At 37.7% G+C, this 25973-nt stretch overlaps 1 protein-coding gene across 10 annotated transcripts in view; it reads right to left on the reverse strand.

Annotated features, from left to right (window-relative positions):
* Positions 1-25973, reverse strand: part of CADPS2 (calcium dependent secretion activator 2) — a 547338-nt gene that overhangs the window by 348407 nt on the left and 172958 nt on the right. For all 10 annotated transcript variants that reach the window (XM_083182838.1, XM_083182837.1, XM_083182844.1 and 7 more), the window contains exons 9-12: positions 7215-7281; positions 4039-4147; positions 3655-3858; positions 1409-1545 (exon numbers count right to left, since the gene is read on the reverse strand). In XM_083182838.1, coding sequence (XP_083038964.1) covers positions 1409-1545; positions 3655-3858; positions 4039-4147; positions 7215-7281 — 517 coding nt within the window. The remainder of the gene's footprint in view (positions 1-1408; positions 1546-3654; positions 3859-4038; positions 4148-7214; positions 7282-25973) is intronic.

Below are 25973 nucleotides of genomic sequence, written 5' to 3' on the forward strand. Positions count from 1 at the left end.
TTTATGTAGTGTTGGAGGAGTGGTGTCTCCTCATTAAGGGCCTTATTTTGGTTCACTTTTTCTGACAATATCCTTCTTAGATGGACAAAACCATGTGCACTGCAGGGGGGCACATGTTACTTGTGCAGAGAGAGATAGATTTGGGTGGGGTTTTACTTCAAAATGAGATCTATATTGCAGTGTAAAAATAAAGCAGTCTGTATTTACCCTGAACAGAAACAAAATAACTCACCCAAATCTAATTCTCTCTGCACATTTTACATTTGCCCCCCTCCAGTGTACATGGTTTTGTCCATCTAAGAAGGATTTTGTCAGAAAGAGTGAACCAAAATAAGGCCCTAAGTGTCTGAAGCCCACGAGCAGCTGCGCCCAAGGGTGATCCATTCATCTTTTTTTGTACAGTTACGGAATATGTTTAGAATAAAATTGTAATTTTTAACAACTATTGCCCCTTTCAGACTGCACTAAAAACAACAACGGTATTTTGCCGATTTTTAACCATTTTAAAATAACTTTATTTAAATAATAATAAATAATATTTTTTCTGTCTGAACAAGTCTGAAATGGTAAGAAAAAAAGTAGTGTGACAATTTTCAGGCGCCAGAGGTAAGATAAAAATATGTAAAATTTATTTCGACAAAATATCACAGATTCACATAAAAACGGTTCACATAAATGATAGTAAATTGAGATGAATCCTTACCCCTAAGGGTATTTGGAGCCAGCAAAGGATGGAAAAAGGGCAGGGATGCAGTCCGGATGTGCACCCTGCTGTGGCCCCAAATATCTTAGCACAGGTCAGGTTCAGTCTTATGGTCCAATCAGTCACTGCCGCCAACGCGTTTCGAGCAACAAGTGCTCTTCTTCCAGGGCAAGACTTTGGTACCAAGGTAGCAGTGAGCACTATTGGTCCCCCTGGAACCAGCACAATGCATGTTTAATGAGCGGGACTGCTCATTACATATGCACATAGAGCGGGACCAGCTGATGCTCAGACCCCCTACCCTAGCCTTACCCTTCCAGCATCCCGCTTGTGACTAGAGTCCCGGGATTATCTTCTACCTGCCTCTCATCACATTTCCACATCATCATCACCACCACCCTCTCAGCGTTATTAGTGCCCAATGTTAGACATTGGTTGATTATTTCTCAGCCACGCGTGACACCCACTGAATCACCCATTGCATAGTCCTGCATTCCCTGTACAGATGAGTTCATCATCTTATGCTGCTTTCACACTGCAAACCTGCTTTAGACCCGGTATTTACATGCGGTGTGAAAGGGGTTAAACTTGCTCTGACCTGTTTTAACAAACATTTTAAATACAGAGTCTAAGCAGGTTTTGCCTTGTGAAAGCAGCATATGTCTCATTTTAATTTCTTCTGCCCAAATATCCTTATATACTTACCAGACAGGAATAGGAATCATTTAATCGGTGATCCAATGTCTGCTGCTGGAGCACTTTGAAGAGGGCAGTATGATCAAATCTGCAGGGATTAGCAGATATAAACTCATCCATCCCATGTCTTTGCCCACGATCTGTGTCTGTTTGCAGAAAAAAACGGTAATTTTTACAGTACAAAAGCCAACAGTAAAATACTAGATTACATTTACACTTCTTTATATACTTCAGTTTAAAAACTGATCAACACATTGAGTAGTGCTTAATTCACTGACATTGAGGATATGACCTTGGTGTATTTCAAAGCACTTAGCAAACATTCAGTCTATAAAGAAAATGGTCTGAGAAATACTAGCGCTACCATACTGCACATTTTCACCCTTGCATTGTTCTTTCTGGGAATAGGACTATAGCAATACACATTACAATATTACAAAAAAAAACTACAAAAAAAAAAACTACAAAAAAAAACATTCAGCACAACTGGAAATCTACTTTCCAAATGGCAAACTAGAGCAGAAATGAACATGTTAGCAAAAGGTAGGTCACTTGCAGTCTTTGTTTTGTGCTATGCTTTTAATGAGACAAACCTTGGTAGAGTAATGGAAGTGTTGCATATAGCATTGAGAAAGGAATGTATAACCTTCAAGTGAAAAAGAGGAAAAGAAAACAGAGCAGTACATTCAGAGTATACATATCTTCCTCATACTATGTGGTTCTAAATGGTAGTGGAAGGACCAAATGTATTGTTCTTCACAGATGCATCTTTCAACGCCTTTAAACCCCGCGGGTTTATCAAAAGACAAGCTGATCGCTTTCATTAATGGCATGTTTTGTTAAAAACATCCATGTGAATTATCTATCACATATAGACAGTAAGAGCCAAGAGGGTTAGTTATCCAACATAACATTAGCTCAGTTTGATACCAAAGTTCATTTTGGGTGAACAATCTGTTTAAAATCATTTTAACATGACCGATAACAAAGAGGCTTTTGGCTCTTTGTTCCTTAAAATTTAAATGTCTATCTTTTTATGTTAGTTACCACAAATGCGCTACCCTAAGTGAACTATTGAGATACAACTCACTACCAACCTGAGGTTTCTAAAGAAAGGAAGACAAAAGCTTATTGATTAATGCCAATTACAGAATCAGATTCTTCACAAAACTCCACATTGATTTGTGGCCATGATGCTAACATAATCAGTCACATTGAGAAATTTAGCCCCAGATCATATTGATCCATGTCAAGTGCAACGGCCAACTAGATTTGCAGATAGAAGAATTATTTCATTCAAGCTGAAAGACGTGCAGCTTCACATTTTTCAGTAGATATCCTTATTAAATTTAGATCATTCAGCTTTGTACGGTCAATGCAACAGTCACATTCAGTTGACAGACTTCACAAGGTAAACGCAGGAGAGAAGAACAAGGGGAATGTACAGTGGGAGCTTTAGGTGTAAGATTGATCAGCGAAAAGTTACTTTGTTCTTTACTCAAAATCAAGTAGATTGTCCCAAAGAAAGGGAACACGGGATACCCTAATCAAAGGATATAGGAATATAAATAAGCTTAGGTTTTTATACAAAATGTGCTAAGCATTAACGCTCAAATGGGTAAAATAATTTAAAAAATGGAGGTGTATCTCATGAGAGTAAAAAAGTGAGATAAGTACTCTTACCCCATCAACTTGAAATTAAAAACCACCCATACAAATCCGTTTTTTTTTGTAAAACAAAAACTATTGACTGATGGTCACACCAATATCTATCCACATGGAGATTGAGGACCAGCAATGTGTGCATCAACAATCTTAGATGCAAAAGTCTCAATTGGAATCAATTATGTGATATCATCAAACCAAGGAGAAAATAAGTCCTATTAATTATAAGTAAGTAAGTGGGAGATATAGTCAAAGTTCTATATACCAATCATTTAAAAACTAGAGACAAGTGTTTACAATAATCTATTTAAAATATAAAATCATGTTAAGCGATTTAGACCCGGACAGTTGTCTGATAGACTGTACAAAAAAAAAAAAAAAAAATCAAAAACAAAATATACACATATATGATATTATGGGTTTTTAATGAAAATAATCAGTATTTTAACAAATCCTTTTAAATGATATCGTTTTGTTGTATATCCATTGTGCAGTACTTCACTGCTTAAAAATAAGTGTTGAGTTTACAGAATATTACATTTTGAGTTACTTTGTATACTATTGTATTTATTAACAATGGAATAGCTTACTTGGCTGAGATACCTCCATGTGGACATTTGTTCCTCTAGGATTTGATTTCTGTGCATGGTTTGCAGCAATAGGTTTATACGATTGCCCTGTTGCTCTGTACATTGCCTGTACCCACAGAACTCTATCCTGTTCATCATCACTTGCAAAAATAACAGTGTCACCTTCTTTCACTGCATTGAAAAACCACCGGCCGCCCTGGAGGCCTGTTAAAGTGCAATAAGGAAAAACATGTCTATAAAAGATTTTCATCAAACTATGTTAAAGCTTCATGTAAATGACAAATGTTTGAGACTTTCTGCACCAATTCTAATGTGTAGGTTTTTTGGAGTTGTACTTGATACAAAAAAGTTTAACATCATGAATCACAGAAATAAATCAAGTACCTGACTGAGGATCAGTGTAATCCACTGTATAACCTTCAAGCTGCATTAGTTCTTGAGGCTCAGCTTTCTTTTCCCTGTAACTACACATAGCAAATGTGTATTGGCTCACCTGAATAGGCAGATAAATTACAATGATATTAAAGTACTGTAAATCACATGACATTTCTTGACTACACATGGTATGTCTCTACTGTTATGTGGAAGTTTGACTGGAAAACATTGTCAAAAGTGATACAGCTATATTACCACAAAAACAGTAACTTCTACATTAGTGCAAATAGTATATTGGTGCAATAAGTGCACAAAGAAGAAAAAGCCTAATAAAAACATAAAAATAATATTACTGCTGTATTTTTGCTTTGGGTCACCCTTCCATATGATTGCTGTGTGGCGGCGAAGGCAAACAGGCCTTGGCATGTATTAAAGGGGAAAGGAATCAAGACATGCCAGTGTGATAGTATCACTTTACAAATCGTTGGTAAGGCCTCATATAGAGTACTATGTCCAGTTCTGGGCACCTCACCTTAAAAAAAAGATATAAATGAACTTGAATTGGTTAAGAGAAGGAAAACTAAATTAATAAGGGGTCTCGAGTGGACAGAATATAAAGATAGGCTAACCACTTGAAAAACGTAGACTGAGAGGTGATAGGATTAGTATGTTCAAGTACAGGATGGGAATTCATAAGGAGCTTGGAGATTACTTATTCAGTAACAGGGCGGTACGTAGGATGCTGAGTCAAGTTTTTAAAGACAATTTATTGGAAAAGCTACAGTCAAGGGCACTTAAAGGGGAGGAGGCCCATGTGAAACCTCCTTCAGTTGAGCCCCTTTTTTTGTCTATAGAAGGCCATGGTTATGTAAGCAACCACAAGTATGTCACACAACTAGTCAGGCAAGATGGCCACAAATGCCATGTTTCAGTTACAGTTGTGCAATGACATTTTAGAACACAATTCAGGAAATCACCAGTGACTAGACAACTCACTATGAATTACTGTAACTGGTTGTTTGCATAAAGTTAAAAAGCCTAGGAGACAGCATGTTTCTGATGAACAAGTGCATACTGTACTTGTGCCATTTATTAACAAAGCCCAAAGAAATCCACAAGAGTGTCTGGAGTTAAAAATTCCACAAATGACTGAAAAAATTACTAACACAAACTACTGTTATAGCAGAGCCTAAGTGACCAGAACAAAATCTCACTTAGTGATTTCTGTGCAGCATCTACAAATCTAAATTCCAGTAGCAAACCTCCACAGTTTACTACTTGACTGACAACATCCTACTCCAAAAGGACAATGACCCAGAGCACACCTTCTTTTATAAACTTTATTTATTTTCAAAAATATAAACAACATACAAAATTGATATATAAAAAGAAAGACATATCATTGCCATTATCCAACATTTTGGAATTTTTGCTGATGTACATATACTTTTTACTGGTATATATGTCTTACTTTACTTAACCATTTACTTCTAGGTATGTTCGATATAACCATTTTTTAAAGACGGCTACACGGACCTTTAAAACCTCATTCATTCCTGCATCCCAACACACATTACAGACAGACACAAAAGGGGAAAAAATAAAATAAAATTTGACTAGGGTAGGATTGTTGTCAATTCTTCCTAATATAGGGGGGAGCCGTATCATTTTGCCGTCCTTTTGCCAGCATTTTGCCAGTTTTTGCTTGCTATTATTCAATTTCCCATTTTTTTTTTTCTATACATAATACATAATAGAATACTACATTACATCAACACTTACATTACATTGTACTTAAATACAGCTACCTTTCTCCAATATTGCATTTATTACCTTTTGTGACTTTTTAACTCTCACTTTCCCTCCTGCCACCCTTAAAAAAGCACACTGTGGTCATTAGGTCAGTACTCCCCTGGCCTGACCTGTGTGTCCCTATTTTGGGTTATCTGATAACATGCAAAAAATGAGACAGGTAAGTTGCATCGGCCTCTCAAAATTATAAAGGGAGGGTGACTAAGTCTACCCTTAAGGAGGGACAACATAATCAAAGAGAATGGGTAAAGAATAGCAAGATTAGATCAAGACGAAGAAAAAGCACACTATAGTCGTTAAGTCGTTATTCCTACAACCTGGGTATCTCTGTAATAGTTGGCTGATACCGTAAAGATGACAGTCATCTACATTGTATCCACCTTTCAAATTCATATAAGCTGGGTAACCAAATATAACAATAAGGAGGGACAACATAATTAAAGAGAATGGGTACAGGATAGCAAGATAAGTTCAAGATGAAAAAAAAGCACACTATTCTTTTCTGTTAATCTTTTCAGTTTTCACTTAGTGGTTCTCCCTCTCAAATGATCTTTCATACCATTGAGTTTCCATGAAGGGTAGTAGGATTTGGTGCTGTGTTTGGGCGTCTAAGGTTTTAATAAAGGCCCCCCAGATCTTATAGAATCTCCTACCTCCTGCTTCTCTTTCTGCTAGTGCATTATATTTCTCTAAGTGTAAGGTTTTTTTTAGGGTATTTCTTACCGCCTCTAACATAGGGGCGCTTTTAATCGTCCAATTTTTTAATATAATTTTCTTTGCTACTGTGACTATTATTGTCAGTATTGGGGACAGATTCCTCTCGTCCTGGATTATATTCCAGTCCGAGAAATTTGCCCATAGCAATGCTTTATAATCTATTTTTACCTGCAATTGAAATGTATAATTAATAAAATTCACTATTTTATACCAAAATCGCTTAATTTTTATACAGTCCCAATCCAGAGCACACCTTCAAATTATGCAAGAACTATTTAGGGAAGAAGCAGGCAGCTAGTATTCTGTCTGTAATGGAGTGGCCAACGCAGTCACCAGATCTGAACCCCAGTAAACTGTTGCGGGAGCTGCTTAACCGTATGGTACGCAAAAAGCTTCAGGAAGTGTGGGGTGAACTTTCTTCAGATTAGCTCAACAAAGTAACAGCTAGAATGCCAAAGGTCTGCAATGCTGGAATTGCTGCAAAAGGAGCATTCTTTGACAAAAGCAATGTTTTATTCATTATATATATATATATATATATATATATATATATACACACACACATATATATATATATATATATATATATATACACACACACACACAAACACATACATACACACACATATATATATACACATACATACTAAACACACCTGAACTAGGACAAAATAACGCTTCTTCCATCGTTTCCATACCTTCTGTCCCACAGCATATAAATATCTAGAACAACAAACAAGAGTGGTTACATTTATTATGGCAGCAGATGGAGTACATTTACATATATATAAGTGTGTGCACATAGGGTCTCCGCTATGCTCATTGACACACTGATGTCAGATGTAGTCTCTATGCTGGACTGGAAAATGACTGATGAGAAGACAGTGTCAGTAAGTGAGTCACACAATGACTCACAAAATGTAGTAGTACATAACCCTCATGCCTAAATTATCTCCAAGGGAGCAGAGGATGGGCCTCTTACATCTGGAGTGGCCATACCCGCCAAGTCTCCGCTCGACACCAGGAACCTTTTGTTGACATTTTTATTATATTATTTCCCATGTACAGTAAATAAAAAACCCCACCATACCTGATCAAATACTGTTATGTTTTCAATATATGTGTATTTATATTGATTCGAAAGATCTGCATTTAATAAAAAATATTAAAAATATTGGTACTTGTTTCCTAGCACGGCCACACCGATTTGCATCGGGGTGATCGTGTCGGAAAAATCGCGTCGGTCGCATCGCATGCGACCAAATCGAATGCGATGCGACCAACCCGATTTTTACAGTGAATCAAATGTGAATAGGGTCCCTGGGACCCTATTTTACATTGGATTCAATGTAAAGTATTCCCCAGTCCCCCAATTTTACCCCCTCAACGCCACCCCACGATTGACGCCAACCTGAAGCGTGGCGAGCGCAGCGAGCCCGCAAGGGGCGGCGGTGCACGTCCTCCGACCTTTTCATATCCCTACTATCCACGTCGGCGTGGAGTTGAGAATATAAAGTGTGGCGAGCCCGAAGCGTGGCGAGCGCAGCGAGCCCCGGAGGGGACGCGTATAACTTCACAGGTATACGCGTCCGCTCGCCACGCTTCGGGCTCGGTGGCTCACTGCGCTCGCCACACTTTATATTCTCAGTAGTAGGGGTATGAAAAGGTCGGAGGACTGCGCTCGCCACGCTTCGGGTTGGCGTCAATCGTGGGGTGACGCTCACAATGGGGTTGCGTAACCCATGACTGGGCCATATACAATGTGAAATGGGTCATATTGGCCCATTTCACATTGTTTCCTATGTAAAATGGACTTAATCAAGTCCATCTCATCTTGTGCCATTATAATGGCACAAGACCTACGCAATGCTCCCGATTTCAATGTTAAAAATTAACATTGAAGCCTATGGCAAAATCGCGGGCATCGCGTCGGGGGCCATGTTAATGCACGCGACCGACGCGATGCCCCCAATTTTGCCTTTGCCGGCAAAATGGACCTGATTTCAAAGGAAATCGGGTCCATCGCGGGCATCGTGTACCTTAACTTTAAGGTACACGATGCCCGCGATTGTGGCCGTGCTAGGAAACAAGTACCAAAATAATATATTTCAGCTGCTGAACCTTGCGAAAAGTGACTGGAGCAGTAATCTGATTTGAACCTGCTGAGTTAAGAGTTTTCTTTGGCTCCTACTTAAAGTGAAGATCAGATTTCAATTATGGGAACAGTCAACAAAATGTCCAAAATACATGGACACAGTCAAAACGACAGTTATAATAGTCAGTTGATAAGAAAACCTGCATTGTTAATTAAGTAAAGAATCAAATAAATCACTGCACAACTTCATTTACTCCAAATTTATTATGTTCGTTGTAAAAGTCGCATTCTCATGAACCCGAGGATTAATGAAAATACAGCTAGTATATAGCACACATAAACTGACTCTGAAGCTTAACAACAGGAAGAACGGATGGTGCAATGGTTCGCATTACTGTCTCACAGCATGGAGGTCATAGGTTTGATTCCCACCATGGACCTAACTGTGCAGAGTTTTTATTTTATCCCTGTGAATGCGTGGGTTTCCTCTGGGTGCTCTTTTTTCATCCCACAAACCCAAAAAATACTGGTAGGCTAATTGGCTCCCACCAAATAAACCCTAGAATGTCTGCGTGTCGAGTACATGTGGTAGGGAATATAGATTGTAAGCTCCACTGGGGCAGGGACTGATCTGAATGTTCAAATATTCTCTGTAAAGTGCTGCGGAATATGTGTGCACTATAGAAGAAACTGTTAATAAATAAATAAATGAATAAATAAACAGATACATTGTCATCATGCTCATTGGTGGCATAAAATAAAATCAAGAATAAAGTGCCCATCTAGCACCAACCAAAGGCATTTGCTCACTTCATTGAGCATCAATTACAGTGGTAACGCTACTCTGTGCAGACTGTTAGTAAGGTCAAAAAGTCTAAAACATGTAACCATTTTCAAACAGAACCTTAAAAACTGTGATGAAAGGTGTACAAATGTCCACACAATAATAGTTTATAGAGTAAGCGTGCTTGAAGCAAATGCTTTGAAAGCTAGTCTGCTATGTTGTGATGGGCCTCTGTTTGTGCATTTGTTAAAGAAAGATGTAGTTTCACTCGCTGTCAACAGTTGGCAGTGTTTCAGTGATACACAATCAGACACTAGACCAGTGGTTCCCAAACGTTTTTGAATCACGGCACCATAGAGCAGTGGTAGCCAACCCTAGCCCTCGAGAGCTACCAACAGTTCACATTTTCCAGACAACCTAGCTGCTGCACAGCTGCACTCATTAATCACTGTCACATTTTAAAAGATACACAGATGGAGCTAATTAGCTCACTTGTGATTCTGTGAGGAGACCTGCAAAACATGCACTGTTGGTAGCTCTCGAGGACTAGGGTTGGCTACCCCAGCCATAGAGCATCAAAATATTTTCAAGGCACCCCTAGGCCAAATGCTTCTTATATTAAATATTCAATTAAGTGCATTGTGTTTATATTTCAGTTATCTGGCGAGGGACAGGATTTGCTTCTGTTTGTCCACATACCGTATTTATCGGCGTATAACACGCACTTTTTCCCCCTGAAAATAGGGGGCAAATGATGTATGCGTGTTATACGCCGATATAATGTTTCCGGCCACCAGCCCGTCAGCTACGGCTGCCCCTGCCTTCCCCTGCACACAGAGACAGACGCTAGAAGTCATAATTCACCTCTAGCGTCTGACAGGAAGCACAGCTCTGCACTTCCTGGTAACGCGGCTGCAGAGCTGTGCTCCCTGTCAGAGACGCTGGAAGGGAAAAATCACTCTAGCGTCTGTCTCTGTCTGCGCAGGGTAAGGCAGGGGCAGGGTGGGGTGGGCACATACGTATTAACCCCTTGGCAACGAGCAAGAACCCATGGCAATAATTATTTCTATAATATATATATATTTAACAAAGTGCTAGTGTATTACATAGATGCAGCAGTGTGCACAGATTTAAAGGAGACCAGAATGGCAATTATTTTTTTTCCTGAAATTTCCCTCTTAAAATGAAGATGCGTGTTATACGCCAGTGCGTGTTATACGCCGATAAATACGGTATATTATGATTGGCAGCCACAAGCACTGGTTTTGCCTGGTACATTGACCATAAATAACATGAATTGATCTTGGTCCACCAACCCAAGGCACCCCTGCAAGTGTCCTGAGGCACCCCAGGGTGCCTAGGCACACAGTTTGGGAACCACTGCACTAGACATATATTCAGATAAAACAACAACTTATTACAAATGTGTGTGAAAGTTTCAGAATCTTATGAAAAAAAAAGTTATTTGGTTAAACATGTGATAGCCGCTACTTAAAGAAAATTGCTGATAAAAAAAACAGCTAAGCCACACAGTAATAATAAATCAAAATGTAATGTCTAATTTGTGTTCCCCAGCGAGATATCTGCTAAATTTAATGCATCTCATGCAAATCATGGGCTGTCAAAGTTGGGTACTACCCAAGATCTGCCACAGAATAGAAATGTATACATTTCTGTGAATATGATTAGCAGCACTTTAATAAAATCGGTTTGTATTATAGTATCATAAGATTTTATTATATTGATTACAAAATTATGAAATGTTACCGTAAAGCTTTTCTTCTACTTTTTCTCCCACAAAAATTCAGCCTAAATATAGCTCAGTCTTTTTGACTAAAATTAAACAAACATATACATGGACTATATTTCAACATTTCACTATTTCAATTTGTTTACATTAACCATATACACATGATCACTGGCTCACTTTTAGGTCTCATAATTTTAACAACACATTTCATGTAAATCAAAAATTAAACATTTGATATTTCTGTTTATACATTTGTGTCTTGATACCATCAATAAGCCGCAGTACTTAATTTATAGGTAGATCAATGTGAACTTGGAAAAAATGTCTGAACATAAATGCTTAAACCACAGTGCAAATTAATAGTATTTATTTCTTATTTATAGAATGTAAATCTTCCCTGGCATACTGTATTATGCATGTCAAATGTCAAAATACCCAGAAGACAAGATATAAAATAGATATACTGTACCACGTCTCTTGGTGTTTACACAGCTAATTTGGTCATGTATTACTAAATTGGCCAGAATGAGCAGTCACTATAATAAGCACATCATTTCCAGAGGATTTCTGTTACATATCCATTATAAAGGAACACTGACTGCCCTCTTAATTCTGTAATCACATGTTTTCACGTGGGATTAAAGCAACAAAGGCTTTAACACCAATCGTACAAAGGGGATATTTGATAAAGGCATACAATGTGCAATAGTAATTGGTCTTCCCAATGGCGTTGAAAATATAGTCTTAATCTAACACATTAATCCTTTTTTTACTTAATCCACACTAGGTAATTGATGGAGTGTAAAGCAGCATAAAATCTCTGAAAAGATATTAGTCTTTAAAATCTAAATTTTTTTAATATACTACATTATAGCAATAATTACCTGTTACATTCTACCAGGTGCATCTGTGTGTAGGCATGCATTTTGTAACGGCTTATTCAAAAACATACGATTTTATACTAATTTTGAAATCCAGTAACTATTTTAATATTGTAGATTTAAAAAGATTTGTACTTAAACATATGTCTGACTAATGCGATAAGTGTTACTAATCTAAATGTTTTTGGTTTCTCAAATGAAAAAAAAAATGTAGAGTTTCATAAAAATATATTGCTGGAAATTTTACATTTCTATGTCAGATGCTTGCTGTAGAACAATAAATACTAATTGTACAATATTGCTATTTTTAACGGATATGTTCAGCAACTAGACAACCTAATTATGCTTAAACCTGAGACATGTAGTTTTTCTTTTTCTCAAAATCAAAAACCAGGTAAAGTTAAATGTAACTAAACAAATTGCTAATCATCTTACAGCTTTTAAATAGCTTTCTGAGTCTTGCAAATCCTCTGCCTACCAATCCCGATGCATATCACAGAACACTGCAGTTTTGATTCAGTCTAGTGATGGGTACATAAAGGAATATGGCAATTTATTTGCACAGTGTCCATGCTGTGGCAGTTCATGGTTATACTTCAAGATGAAAAATCAGCACTAATGAATAGCTGAAAAACATAATTGTACACTGAATACTGAAAGTATTCAGCACAGAAAATGTGGAAAAGGCCAGTTACTACTTCTTATAGACCATTTTGATTTTTTCATTTTTTTATTGTGAGGAATGAAGCAATCTACAACCCAAAAGAAATATCCTCTATTTTCACAAGGCTTTCTTTGGTTTAGACAATGAAGAAAATATGGGAGAGAAAAATTCAATACATGTAGCCAGCGAGTCCAGCAAAGGGCTTTCTTAAAGAGAAAAATCTCAGTCAAGGTTGAAAGAGCAATTAATGTAGTCTCATAAATCTGGGTCATTCTGATGGAGTTGGGTTAACATGTGGCAGAAGTAATCATCCACTTGTGAAAATGATTTTCAGTTCATTCTCAAACACCTTTCAAACACTCATGATCCCATTTAACTGACAACAATACAGGCTATAGGGACCAAATGCCCACAGGCACTTTCAGTCAGCAGCGCACGTTGTGCTGCCAGTATAAAGGAAATCTTCCAAAGACTACATTCCATCTATTATCCATCGCTGCAAGATTAAGCCATTTTTTTTGTTTCTGCTTAGGGAAGAGAGAAAGTACGCAATCAAGAAAACAATGTTGAATAGGTCACTCACAGTAAAGCGGTAAATACTTTACTTTCAATGCTCTCAAAAGGAGAAGATATTTGTAGAAAGCAGCAAAACATGTTTTACCACTTCTAGATACAATAAATATTCACCAACAACTGCTGCTGAATAACAAAAATAAATAAAAAAGAAATATACCTCACGCCTCAATCTCACCTAGGAATTACCGGGGGCATATGAACCTCTATGCAGGTCATTTTGAAATCACTTTGTAAAGTTTCAAGTGTTGTTTCAGATTTGAAGAATGTAGGGAACACAATGAAACCTTTCACATTTTATCTAGGTGACAAAGAAGGAGCTGCAAGCTGATGCTATGTTGATCACTGCACATCAAATAATAAAAGCATTGACTTTTAATAAGCTACATGAGCTAAGAGCCTCTGTTCAACTATTACAATATTTTGTCATTTTCAATTGTGGGCTACCACTGATTATTAGTAATTAGAGTGTTGATACCACGAATGTTCATATCAATAAAAACAGACAGATGAATTATTTGATGTTCACACAACACAAAAATACACTGATGAAATAAAAAAAACCTCCTTGAAAAGCTACATAGGTAGCACAACTAAAAGTATGTGTTAGCTATAATGATTGTACATATAAAGTTTTTCAAAATATACAAGAGAAAACATTTGAAGACTTTAGAGTTCAGCATCACCATGTGTCATTTGCATACATGAAAAAAAATGCCTCCATATACTTGTGTTGTACAAATTCATGTATTTTAAGTTAACTTGATCTGTGATATACAGCATGCTGCCTAGGATAGAGGATGCAGTGGCACAATGCAAGAATGTTAAAGTTGGCGTAATGAATGCAAATCTAATATAGCATTTGGTAATGTAGAGCAAAGAAATAAGAACAGGGAGAGACTGTGGTAGACCTTTTTCTAAGCTCAGCGACAACATGCTGCAATTACACAGGCAGAGGGGAACAACTATCTTGTGAAGGCAATTTAAAACATTTCTGCTTCAAAGCAAAACCTTTTGGATACATATGTTATGTAAATTATACCCAAGGAGTGTAAATGATCAGTTTAACCTTAGATTCTTTTTACAAGTGCATCTCTATATGAAGGGATATATTTACTCAAACTTCTAATGAAAAGAGAAGCTTTAGCTTCTAAAAATGAAAAGAGGTGATGTTGCTCACAGCAACCAATCATATTATTTCCATCATTTTCTAGGATGAAATAGTGAAATGGTAAACAGAACCTGATTAGTTGCTATGGGTAACATTGCCTCTTTTCTTTTTTAGAAGCTTCAGTAAATTTACCCCTCAGTGTCCGGGATTATTTTTCTAATTCCATGAATATAGATAAGATTTGCTTTGGGGCTTAGTTATTATTGTATTACATACTGTACTTCCTATGGTCTCAGGTCATTTTTATAGTGTTTTAAAAACTTTATTGAGTGTATAGCATTCTTGAATACAAGCATCCTAAGGGTTGTTTCACTCCGGCTCCTGCCGGGCGGCAAAAACCGCACGGCCAGAAAGCCGTGCAGCACACAGTAGTTTATCATAGAGGGGATGGCCACAGCCTGGCAGCCTTCCCTTCCAGTGGCGGGATCTGGCTGCAATCGGACGGCCGGGCCGTGGCCGTCCCGTGTGAATGGAAACAATAGTGTCCATTCACAACTACTGTGCACGGCACGGCTTCCTGGCCGTGCAGGATTTCGCTGTCCGGCAGGAGCCGGACAGTGTGAAATAGCCCTAAGTTTCTCTAGACAACATAAAAAGATACTCATCTGGAGCAAAAGATGGAATCACACTCCAGAGCCACTAAATGTCAATAGAAAGTCAATCTAAAGGGTCTGGAACATCATGTAAAGCTTTTACAAATTCAGTGTTCGTGAGATACATATTGGTTTGGTTTCATGGTACTGAATTATATACCCATAAATCGCTGGAGAAAAGTGTGTTTGCACCTTATTCTCCCGTTGCCCTCCTACATGTTCCAAGATTGGAATTACCCCAGGAAATAGTAGAGAACCTTCTATTTGCTGACACTTACGGTTCATGGTTAGCCATTAATAAGAAATTGAATCAAAGTTATCAGAGCATGAAATATGCACCTTTCTGGGTAAACCCTAAATTCCAACCGGGGTTGCACAACTCACGATTTGTGAGATGGAAAACAAAGGGGATATTGACAATTAGAAACATTTTTGATCCAGGGGGATCCCTGCTCACGTTCCAGGACTTGGCCTAAAAGTTCTTCTTGCCAAATGGGGACGTTTTTTATGTACCTCCATGCCAGGCATTATGCCCAATCCAAGCCATTACCTACAGTATGCTTCAATTTAATGCTCCTGACCCCCTACATTCAGTGTTTGTACTCAGCTTCACAGGACCCTACAAACTTAAATATTTATACCCTGACTTGTTACCAATGGCATATGATAATATTTTGGATGCTAGTGCCTCGAAATGGGCAGTGGACACACTTAAGGTTGATTCACATCAAGTGCTTACAAAAAATTAGAGCAAACACTTAAAACACTACATTCAACAATGCTCCAGGAGGTCCACTTAAAAACCCTACATAAGGCGTATATCTTGCCGTCCCAGAGGAGGTATTTTGTGCCAGGGGATTTGGGGCTTTGTCTTAAATGTAAAAGTGTTTGTTCTTTTTATCATAATATGTGGGATTGTGGGAGAATCCCACATATTATAATAAAAAGAATTTCCCAAATGTCACAAATTTAGGGACAAAGTAATGAACCCGATTAATATTGTTTGCCATTTAAGGCTCCAAAAAGACCCGTTAGCCATGCTCTTGGCAAATCTCTCAAATTGGGATTTGCAGGGTCAGAAGATGGCGCCGACTCCCTTTCTGACTACTGTTGCCTAAAAATTATCCTACGATGCTGGACATCGTAGACTCCACCATTTCTGTCAGCTGTAAAGATAACACTACAACTGTTATACATTGAGAGGAGGGCTGCACTCTCTGATATTGAGAAGGGAGTGGTAAAATTCAATGAAAAAAGGGGGATTGATATTGATTATGTGGTACCTGAGGTACGGACCCACATCTATACAGTGTTTGAGGGTACGACTGGTACTTACTTAGGTCATTATCACTGTAGACCACGGGTGTCAAAGACAAGGCCCGCGGGCCAAATTCGGCCCGCCAGACCTCGTCATGTGGCCCGCGCAGCCGCAGCCAGCCTTCACCTTTTATTCTTGCTTCTTTTTTTGACACAAGAAAGCCGCCTCTTCAGCGCATGCGTGGCAGCCTACAAGCCAGAGAACGTCTGCCCTCTAGCGGCACCGGCCGTCCTACACAGGAAACCTCCACTTGTTTTTATATTGAGCGTATGCCATCCTGTGATGTGACAGATCCAACGGCCGCCTGAACCCTTCTCTCCTGTACTGTAAGTAGATATGATGTATGTGGGGGGGGTCTGCTTATTATTCTGCTTAAAAGTCTGATTATAATTAATTTGAGAATATAATTCCAGTAGGAAGGTTGCACACTGCTGATATCATCCGCAAGAAAACTTTATTGGAGACTGCTCAGACAGAAGAACATGGTACTTGGTCTGAGCAGTCTCCAATAAAGTGTCTTGTGGACAATATCAGCGATGTTTGACCCTCCTTTTCTGACTTGCATCATCTGCTACTGAAATGTGAGTGGGCTCTGCGTTGGTCTGCACCTGCCCTTCACAGCACTGCAATGGTTACATACCATGGCAGGTGGAGCGGTAAACTTTGGATATACTTCCATGTCACTTTACAGTGGTATAGGGACCATAAACTACAATCAAATACCTCATTATTCTGACTATGTTTCTGCTTTCAGAGCTAGTTATTACTTACATTATTACAAAAAACAGTAATAATTGAATGCAGTGACAATAATTTATAATAATAAAGAGTGGACACATAGTCCTACAGATACAACCGGCCCTTTGAGGGTGACCAAACTGCTGATGCGGCCCCCGATGAATTTGAGTTTGACACCCCTGCTTTAGACTAACACACTGAGCGATCTTATACTTTTTGAGGGAGGCTGGTTGGGGGGAGGGAAGGGGGGATTCATTTTAGTGGGGTCTGGGAAACTAAGTCTGTTCAATATTCATCTTTACGCCCTTACTTTTGTTTTTTTGATAAAAGCGATCTCATTACGCAATAGTATGGAGTTTGGGGTTCACAATGGGTGAGATACAGTGTGATGGTTTAATGTGTTAAGTTTTACTTTGTGTTTTATTGCCCCATATTTCAATGTTATAATACAGGAACTCCAGGATTACAGTGCGATGTTACAGCGCAAAATTGTGTACGACGGTGTAAGGTTTTTTTTTTATACTGTTATCAAATGTGTCTTTTGTACTGGATTATGTTTGCATGGCAATAATGAAACAACAAATTAAAAAAAAATTGTTTTATTTAAAAAAAAAAGATAAGTGATCACATCTAAAATATAACAGTACTCGCATTTAATATGACAATGTTTTAGGTTAACTTGTACATTAAGTGCTACCTCTCACGATTAGCTGCAAATGAAAGATGCACGTAATGCAAAATACACACAGAGATTTGAGCATACACATTAGTGAAGAAGTTGCAAATATGATGCAGAGACCTGCACATGGACAGTAGCTGGTGTATAGTCAGATTCTACTGTGCTGCAGAGAGGAGAGTGCTAATTGGGACCTTGACAAGGGCACCTTACTTTCCTTAATTGCCAAGCACATAGATCAGGTGTTGGCAACCTGTGGCCCTCCAGCTGTTGTAAAACTAGCCACAGTTTTGCTATGAGGGAGAGCTAAAACTGTGGCAACAGCTGGAGAGCCAAGGATTGCCTACCCTGATAGATTATAAGAATTTGCAATATATTAAGTTACAATGCTCTTATGTGAAACAATAAATGGAGTTCAAAATCAGCTCCATCCCAATGACACAAGCATCCATGCAGATCAGTGACTGCTAGAGAGGTGAATCATTTCCCAAATATTTTTAAGGTGTGTGGTATGTTTGGTCAACATACTTACTTTTGTCACATAGTGATTTACAGTGTTAAAGCCCTAATCTTACTCTGTACTGTTTAACAATATGAATATCAATATGATATTGTGAACATAACTGCTACATATCTGGTTTAAGATCTTCAAGCATACTACAGAACAAACCCCCCATTATGGCTACTGCATTGTCCCAGCTCTCTCACCAAATGGATAAGCATGCTAAAGAGATTAATATTTAATTCTTATTTGCCACATGCATGTGCTTTTTAATATAAAGATGGGGCGAATGATGTTATGATACATTGGCTGACTCATTCACTGAACAATTATATTGTTACAAGCCACATTCCAATGCATGGTGACAATTTGCAGGTTTATCCCATTGTATGTGCAACATGCCCAATGTGACGAACCAGCAAACTACTTGCAGGGCTGCACCCAGGTCCTTAAGTACCCCTAAAAGTTCAAGTTTTCCAAGTCATCAAGCCGATGCACTGTGTACAACCAACGGTCACATTTTAAAAATCCACAGGTGACCTAGAAAACATGAACTGTTGGGGGTACTTGAGGACCAGGGTTGGGAACCACTGCACTAGATGATGTTTCCTGACATATAGTGGACTATCGTGGATGAAATTATGGAAGGAAAAAGAAAAATAGTATTTTCTAACATTACTGACACTATACACTGACCAACCAACAAATGATAAAAGCTTTTATTTATGCATATAGGGAATAACCATGTTGAGAAAAATATACATTTGTTTTAATAAAGTATTTTGCTGTATTTTTTATGCAATTATGTTGTTTTATATACACAAAACTATTTAATAACAGCAACTGAAAACAGGGGATAAAAGAGAAAGACTGATAGAAGTTTACAAATTGGTGATGTTGGCCGGTTTAAATGTCTAATATGTTAAAAACTTAAAACTGCAGCAGTCATTTTCAACTCTATGAAGATGTGAATAGCAGAGTTATAATGACACAGGACACCGTGCAGTCTGCCCTTGGCAAGCTGTCTCCAGCTACCACCTATTGACACCCGACAGCATGCTGTTAAGCTGATGCCTCGTATCCCTAGTTGTCACCGCTGCATGAAACTCAAGGCAGGTTAAATTGTGAAAATTGCTCTAAGACCCACATGAGTGCTTCGGCTAGCCCCCTCTGTTTTCATATCCAGATCCAACTATAGAATGATATATATATATATATATATATATATATATATATATATATATATATATATATATATATATATATATATATATGAATGATAGATAGATAGATATAATATTGTGGTCTAAAATTCTGTCTACCTATAGACATACAGTACACAGGGAAAAACATTTTAATACATGTGTTTTCCCTTTAGATGTAGGGTTTAACATTCTATTTCCGTGATACAACATATTCTATATTCTGTGACGCATTTGTAACCTACAGCATGCCGACTGTATACAACTATACATGCTATGACATGCTGATGCTTTGTTTTAGGTTACACATTTATATTCAGCTGTTATTGTAATGTGAGCAAGATGCACAAGCACAGCTACCTAGAGATTGGACAAAGTAACAGATAACTGAAATGACTTGACCCTGCTGCAGTTATAAAGCAAACCTATTCACTCCTGTTTGCCCTGAAATATATAACACATTTTGCAAGCACCAAATACATTAACCCCATACAGGAGAGACAGAGCAGACAATCATCCTCTAGGCCACAGGCATGAGCGTTATTAGATACTACACGATAACTTCATGAAAGCTATGTTCTACCAACAACATTGCCTTACAGTGTGTGAATTTAATAACATTCTGTGCAACTGAATCTACCTTATTTTGTACATGTTCTTAAAAAATTAAAATGAATGAGGCAGCTAATGAGCACATATCTGATATGTATTATCTTTAATAAAATGCTCTTTAAGATAAATGGATTGACAACATTCCCATTAAGAAAAGTCATTCCAATTATACCACACTTAGGGGCTGATTTATTAAGCTCAGCGAAGTGATAAAGTGTCTGTTTTTTTATCACCGGCCAATCAGCTCCTACCTGTCATTTTTCAAACCAAGCCTGTAACTTCACAGTTAGGAGCGGATTGGCCGGTGATAAAAAGCAGACACTTTATCACTTTACCGAGCTTAATAAATCTGCCCATGAATTATTATTGACTAAGAAACATCCAGTGAGACTTGTTAAAAAAAAGGGTATTTAATGTATCATTATTTCTGGTAAAAACATGAATATGACGAAGGGTGAAAAACTACCTAAAGCACCAGCGCAAATGTATTGATGTTCTTGTTTATCCAGTATACAGTATACCATGCACTGATTGTCATTTCTCTCTGACCAATGCTCATCACAAGCAACTAGTAAAGATACCATTGTAAATTTAAAAAAATGTGAAGTTGCTGAACAGACTTGTTTAAATAACAACAACAAAAGTGTTACCATTCTCAGTAGTTAAAGGCTCTTGTAGAGAGATAAAGTACCAGTAAATCAGCCTTTGCTTTACGTTTTAGAGAATGTGTTTGAAAAATAACAGGAGTTGATTGGTTGGTACTTTATCTTTCACAATTTTACTACCCCCTTAATGTTAAAGAAAATTCATAAAAACTCTATTTAGTCAAGGCTACCCATCTAAGGACATACAAGTTAGCGAAAGGGGCTACACAGAAATGTGCTGCATTAGTTTACAAAATAAAGTGTGTGGACAGAAACTGCATTATGTAAGTGAATATAAAAAAATAAACAGCTCTTATTTTAAGTGGAACCATAACTCTTTTTGGGAATAGGACACAATAAATAAAATACATTTATTTTACAATTATACTTAATACAAATGAATATACTTATTTAAATATGCATATTCCAGGAGTTTAACAATGAGAGAGAGAGTGCATAAAGATGTACACATATAGAGAATAGTGTGAACTTACAGAATTTCATACAAAAATAATAATCTGTGTTTCAAACATACACAGCGTCACTGTCCCCTTTTACCCCAGTTTGAGAAAGGTTAGACAGTCACATCAGTGCACATCACAATAGTATAGGTACCAATACACCTCCATGGTCTGGAGATGCATAGGTGTGTTCCTTTGTAAAACAGAATATTAATGTGAGGACCTGAATTCTTAGTGGTCCAAAATAGATTTTTGGTACACAAGATTTAAAAAAATAAAAAATATATATTTAAGACTAGAAAACAAGTTACTATATATGTATTGCAAAAAGAGTGCAGTATTTTAAGAAAGCTTTTAGAGATTTACAAACACATAAGTAGCATGGCCTAAATTGGTAAAAAAAAAATTGAAATAAAATGGATATCAACTGAAAACAAAGGTAAATGGTAACAAGAATAATGACTATCCTCCACATTTCACACCCTTGACCAGAGCTTAATCAGAGTGTATAATTATACATCAAATTAGATATTTTGAGAACTGAAAATAAAGAAACGAACAGGGCATACATAACCTTTAACACACAATCATTGAGATGGAGCTAACAGCTGGCCAAACAGAACTAAGAGGAACGCCCCATCACAACAATTTCTACAGAACTGCCGGTCTATACGGGCATATTAGGAACAGATTTTCAATGTAAGAGACAGCCTGAAATCATTCGATTTTGATATTGTTAAGTGTGCATTAACCCTTTGAGTACCGACATCTGTTAGAGACGCGCACAATATCCGCTTAAAATACCAGCATCACTCACATTTGTTCTATAAATTTAAATAAAAAAATGTAAACAAACAAAAAAAAAGATTATATTTCCTATATTAGCTAAACATTACAGGTCCAATGTTTTGTCAAATTCCTTTGGCACCCTCAGTTAGTTGATTTTCAAAGAATAGAAAAAAAAAACCTTAAACAAACAAAAGGTAATGACTTTGTATTTTACATCCCCCCGCAAGTGTACTTCAGACTGTTTTACAACTATTGTTAAATAACAGGTTATGTTGTCTCTGTATGACAGCGGTTTTATATTCTGTACTTCCAAAGTAAGTAACACAGAGCCATCTTCTGGATAAAGCGCAACACTACAAGAAATGTATTCCAGAAATTATCAAAATCTACTAAATTAGAATTGGTGAGCTTAAATGAGACACTTTCATCTATAACAGAGTTGAAAACTTATCATCATGAATGATTTTCAGTATTAAAGAACACAATCAGCAATAAAGAAGAAAAAGTCTTGAAATGCAGAGTGGTAAACCATTTCTTACTTAAATATTCCAGTGATAACACCATTAATAAAATGATGCTCAATTATTTGCGCTAAAGGTGGCCATACACTATGCAACTTCTCACCTCAGTGAAATTACATCTAATCCCCGCTTCAGCCCCCCCCGGAACCCACTTGAGCAGCAGTAACGCATGCAATACATATCACACGCATGGTATTTCACGGCAGATGCGCTGGAATAGGTTGAAAGAGGGCCCAAATAAGCATAGTGTATGTGGGCCTTTAGTAACAACTAGAATTTTTCAGTGCATCTGATGGAAGGTCAGCACAAAAATACCATATTTGTCTAAGAAGTGGAAACAGGAAGGCCAGTGCTTTTAACAGGGTACACTGCCATTATGAAATAGGTAGCACCAACCCACCAATGAGGAATCTCAAGTACAAGCTGCAGTATAGATGTGGGTACTTTACCACATAATAATAAACAAAACACATGAGGATATACTGCGCTAAAACTAGAGATATTTTCTATGTAGTTGAATTGTCTACCAATTGTGACAATACTTTAACAACAGTAGGGGTCCCTATTTCCCTTGTTTTTTTGTGTGCAATAATAAAGTTAATAAAAAGTCATAAATGTTTAATTCTAAACCATAAAAATGGATAAAATAAACAAACAAATCATATAAAATCCACAAAAAAACTAGACAACAAATATATATAAAATGGCAATAAAAGCATTAACTCCTTAATCAAATGTTATCAGCAAGAGATTTTTCACTTTTAGTATAGCAGCAGAAGAAAGTCTCAATGCAGTTGCTTTTTGTTAGTAAAGCAAAATAGCACACATAGATGGAGATTTGGTTAGTCCATAGTAGTTAGTAATTAAAAGTCAGTTATTTCCATAGTATATTGCACTTGTAAGGTTAGGTTTAAATATACCACTCCTTTATAGCAGCAATGTTACTTGTTGGTTTAATAACCATATGTTTGTGGATCAGCAGAGTACCACCTCAATGCCGCAATTCGGTCCCCGGCTGGGTTGGCACTTCCAATTCAGCAAAATGGGATTTATTAATGGTGCAAAAGCAGCTGTTCAGGACAAAAAACGCACGAAAAACTGGTACCAGAGATGCAGTGTGTCACACTAACGTGTTTCTCCGCTATATATTTCCGGGTACGCAATGAGTGGTTGTGTCCCGTCATAAAGATAGTCAGCGAGCGTCCGTAGGCCACGCCCTCTGACGAAGTGTTCCACGAAACGCGTTAGGGCGTGGCTACGGTGACGCTCGCTGTGTGTGTTTGGTCCAGGAGTCCTCCCGCTGTCTGTTCCCGCGAAGGATATCGGCACGCTGCCCTAACCCGTGAGGGAAGAAGCAGCGTGGGCTGTTAACATCCTGTCGGTGCCCCGGACTGATGCTGGATTTGCCTGGCCTGGTAATATGTTGTAACCCTGTGGTATCCAGCCCACAACTGATGATTTCTTTGGTACGAGCGATATCTGTTGGCTTGTCATTCCTGCTGTGTGCTTTTTTGAAATAAATTGTTTATGCACTATGGAGCGCCCCTCTGTCTCTCTATTGTCTACAGATGTCTCCTATTCCTGAGGATCCAGGGAATCCATTTGAGAGGGAGCTGCAGTCCTAATTTGTTGGAACTTTAGTGACTATATAGCCTTGATATAGGCTTTCTTTTGCTGGACTTGAGTGAACTTGAAGCGCTGTGTATTCACCACCCTTTGTATGTATTCTTGTTCTATTCTGGATCCAGGTGATACATTCAGCTGCTGTCTTATACTTATTGTATTCTATTTATTCATTTGTTTTGTGAACTGGTTTTTTGAACATGTTTAGAAACAGTGATTTGAGAACACAAAGATCACTGGAATGTGATCGTATCTTTTCTGATGATCTCACCAGAACGGATGGTATTATAATTAATGGTAACAAACCCGATGTCACAGCCACACTGGAAAAACTCCTAGTAAAGGAGACTAAGTGTTGGTGGGACATCAGGAGTTTGGACAATTCTCTATCCTGTGGCCGAATTCCACGTGGCCTGAGGATAAATAAAACACCGACCTCTGGCCAGGATGATAGTAAATTTATGTTAGAGTGGAATCGCATCCTGGATTGTTGTTCTATGGAGCTAATCCGCCTCCTAATAATAGAGAAAAAACGTATATTGAATGATACGGAAAGAGAGTTGGAGGTTTTAAAACCTGAGATTGAGCTTATAAAAGATAATGATGCATTCAAAAAGAAAAAATCAGAAATTGACCTAAAAGTCACACAGATTGAGTCTAAGATAATTGAGACCAAACGTAAAAAATACATCCGTGATAAAATAGATTACGATAAAGACCAAGTTAGAACCTGGCATTTAGTCAAAAAACAGGAAAATAATGTTCCCTTAAAAAAGGACAGTGTCCCTGTGGTAAGAAACAATGTATACAAAACTCAGAATAGAGAACCTCCCAAAAAAACTTTTATTCGGGAGAATTATAGGAGAGAACCAGTCAATCATGATAATAGGGATACTTGGATTAGAGTTCCTTTTAAACAACAAAGGACACCCCGTAGAAATGATAAAACTCAATACCATCAAAATAAAAGAGGTTTTGTTCATAATAATCGTTTTGAGCGGTTGAGATCAACTAACGATGATGTATATTCTGAGAGGCATTTTTTAGACCAGGACCCTGTCAAACAGGGACCCCGACCGCCATCTTTGATGGTACAAACCCCAGTAGGCCTAAAAAGAGGACGAGGGGAAAAAGAGGAGCAGGAACCTCAAGAAAGAGAACCCAAAATGCGGAACCTGAGGTAAATACTGAGATTACTAACATCTTTAACCTCTCTAAGAAAAAACTTACCCCCATAGAAACTAAGGTCCTACAAAAAGGATTATCGTTTGCCCCATCAAGGCAACCCACCAAGTTTGATCTTTATATTGACCTAAATCTCTTTATAAGAAAACTAACCATTAAGAGACATTTTCTGAGAAAATCAGATGCCCCTATAAGAAACTGGGAGAATAGTGGCCAAAATCTAGAGAGGACTGTAAATACATCAGGACTGCGTCCTAATTCCACTTTTTTCCCTGTGGAATCAAAGGGTGCACATATTGATATGTTCTCTGATCTGGTTAAAAGAGATTTTGATAAATTATATGAGAAAAAAAATCACAACAATGGTCAAAGTAAACATATGCAGCCACCCCAAAAAAACCTAAATAAGGCGGAGTCTGAGGCTTTGAAGAATCTGGCCACAGACACCAATATTGTTATAAAGTGTGCAGATAAGGGGGGTGGGATAGTTTTGATGGACCGTGAATTTTATGTGACTGAGGCTTACAGACTTTTAAATGATGATGTTTCATATAAAAGGTTGGGGAATAATCCCACTATGGTGTATATAGATGAATTGCGGTCTCTTCTAAAGAAGGGTATGGACTCTCATGT

Source organism: Crinia signifera, chromosome 4, assembly GCF_055691185.1.
Source record: "Crinia signifera chromosome 4, ASM5569118v1, whole genome shotgun sequence".
Taxonomy (NCBI): domain Eukaryota; kingdom Metazoa; phylum Chordata; class Amphibia; order Anura; family Myobatrachidae; genus Crinia; species Crinia signifera.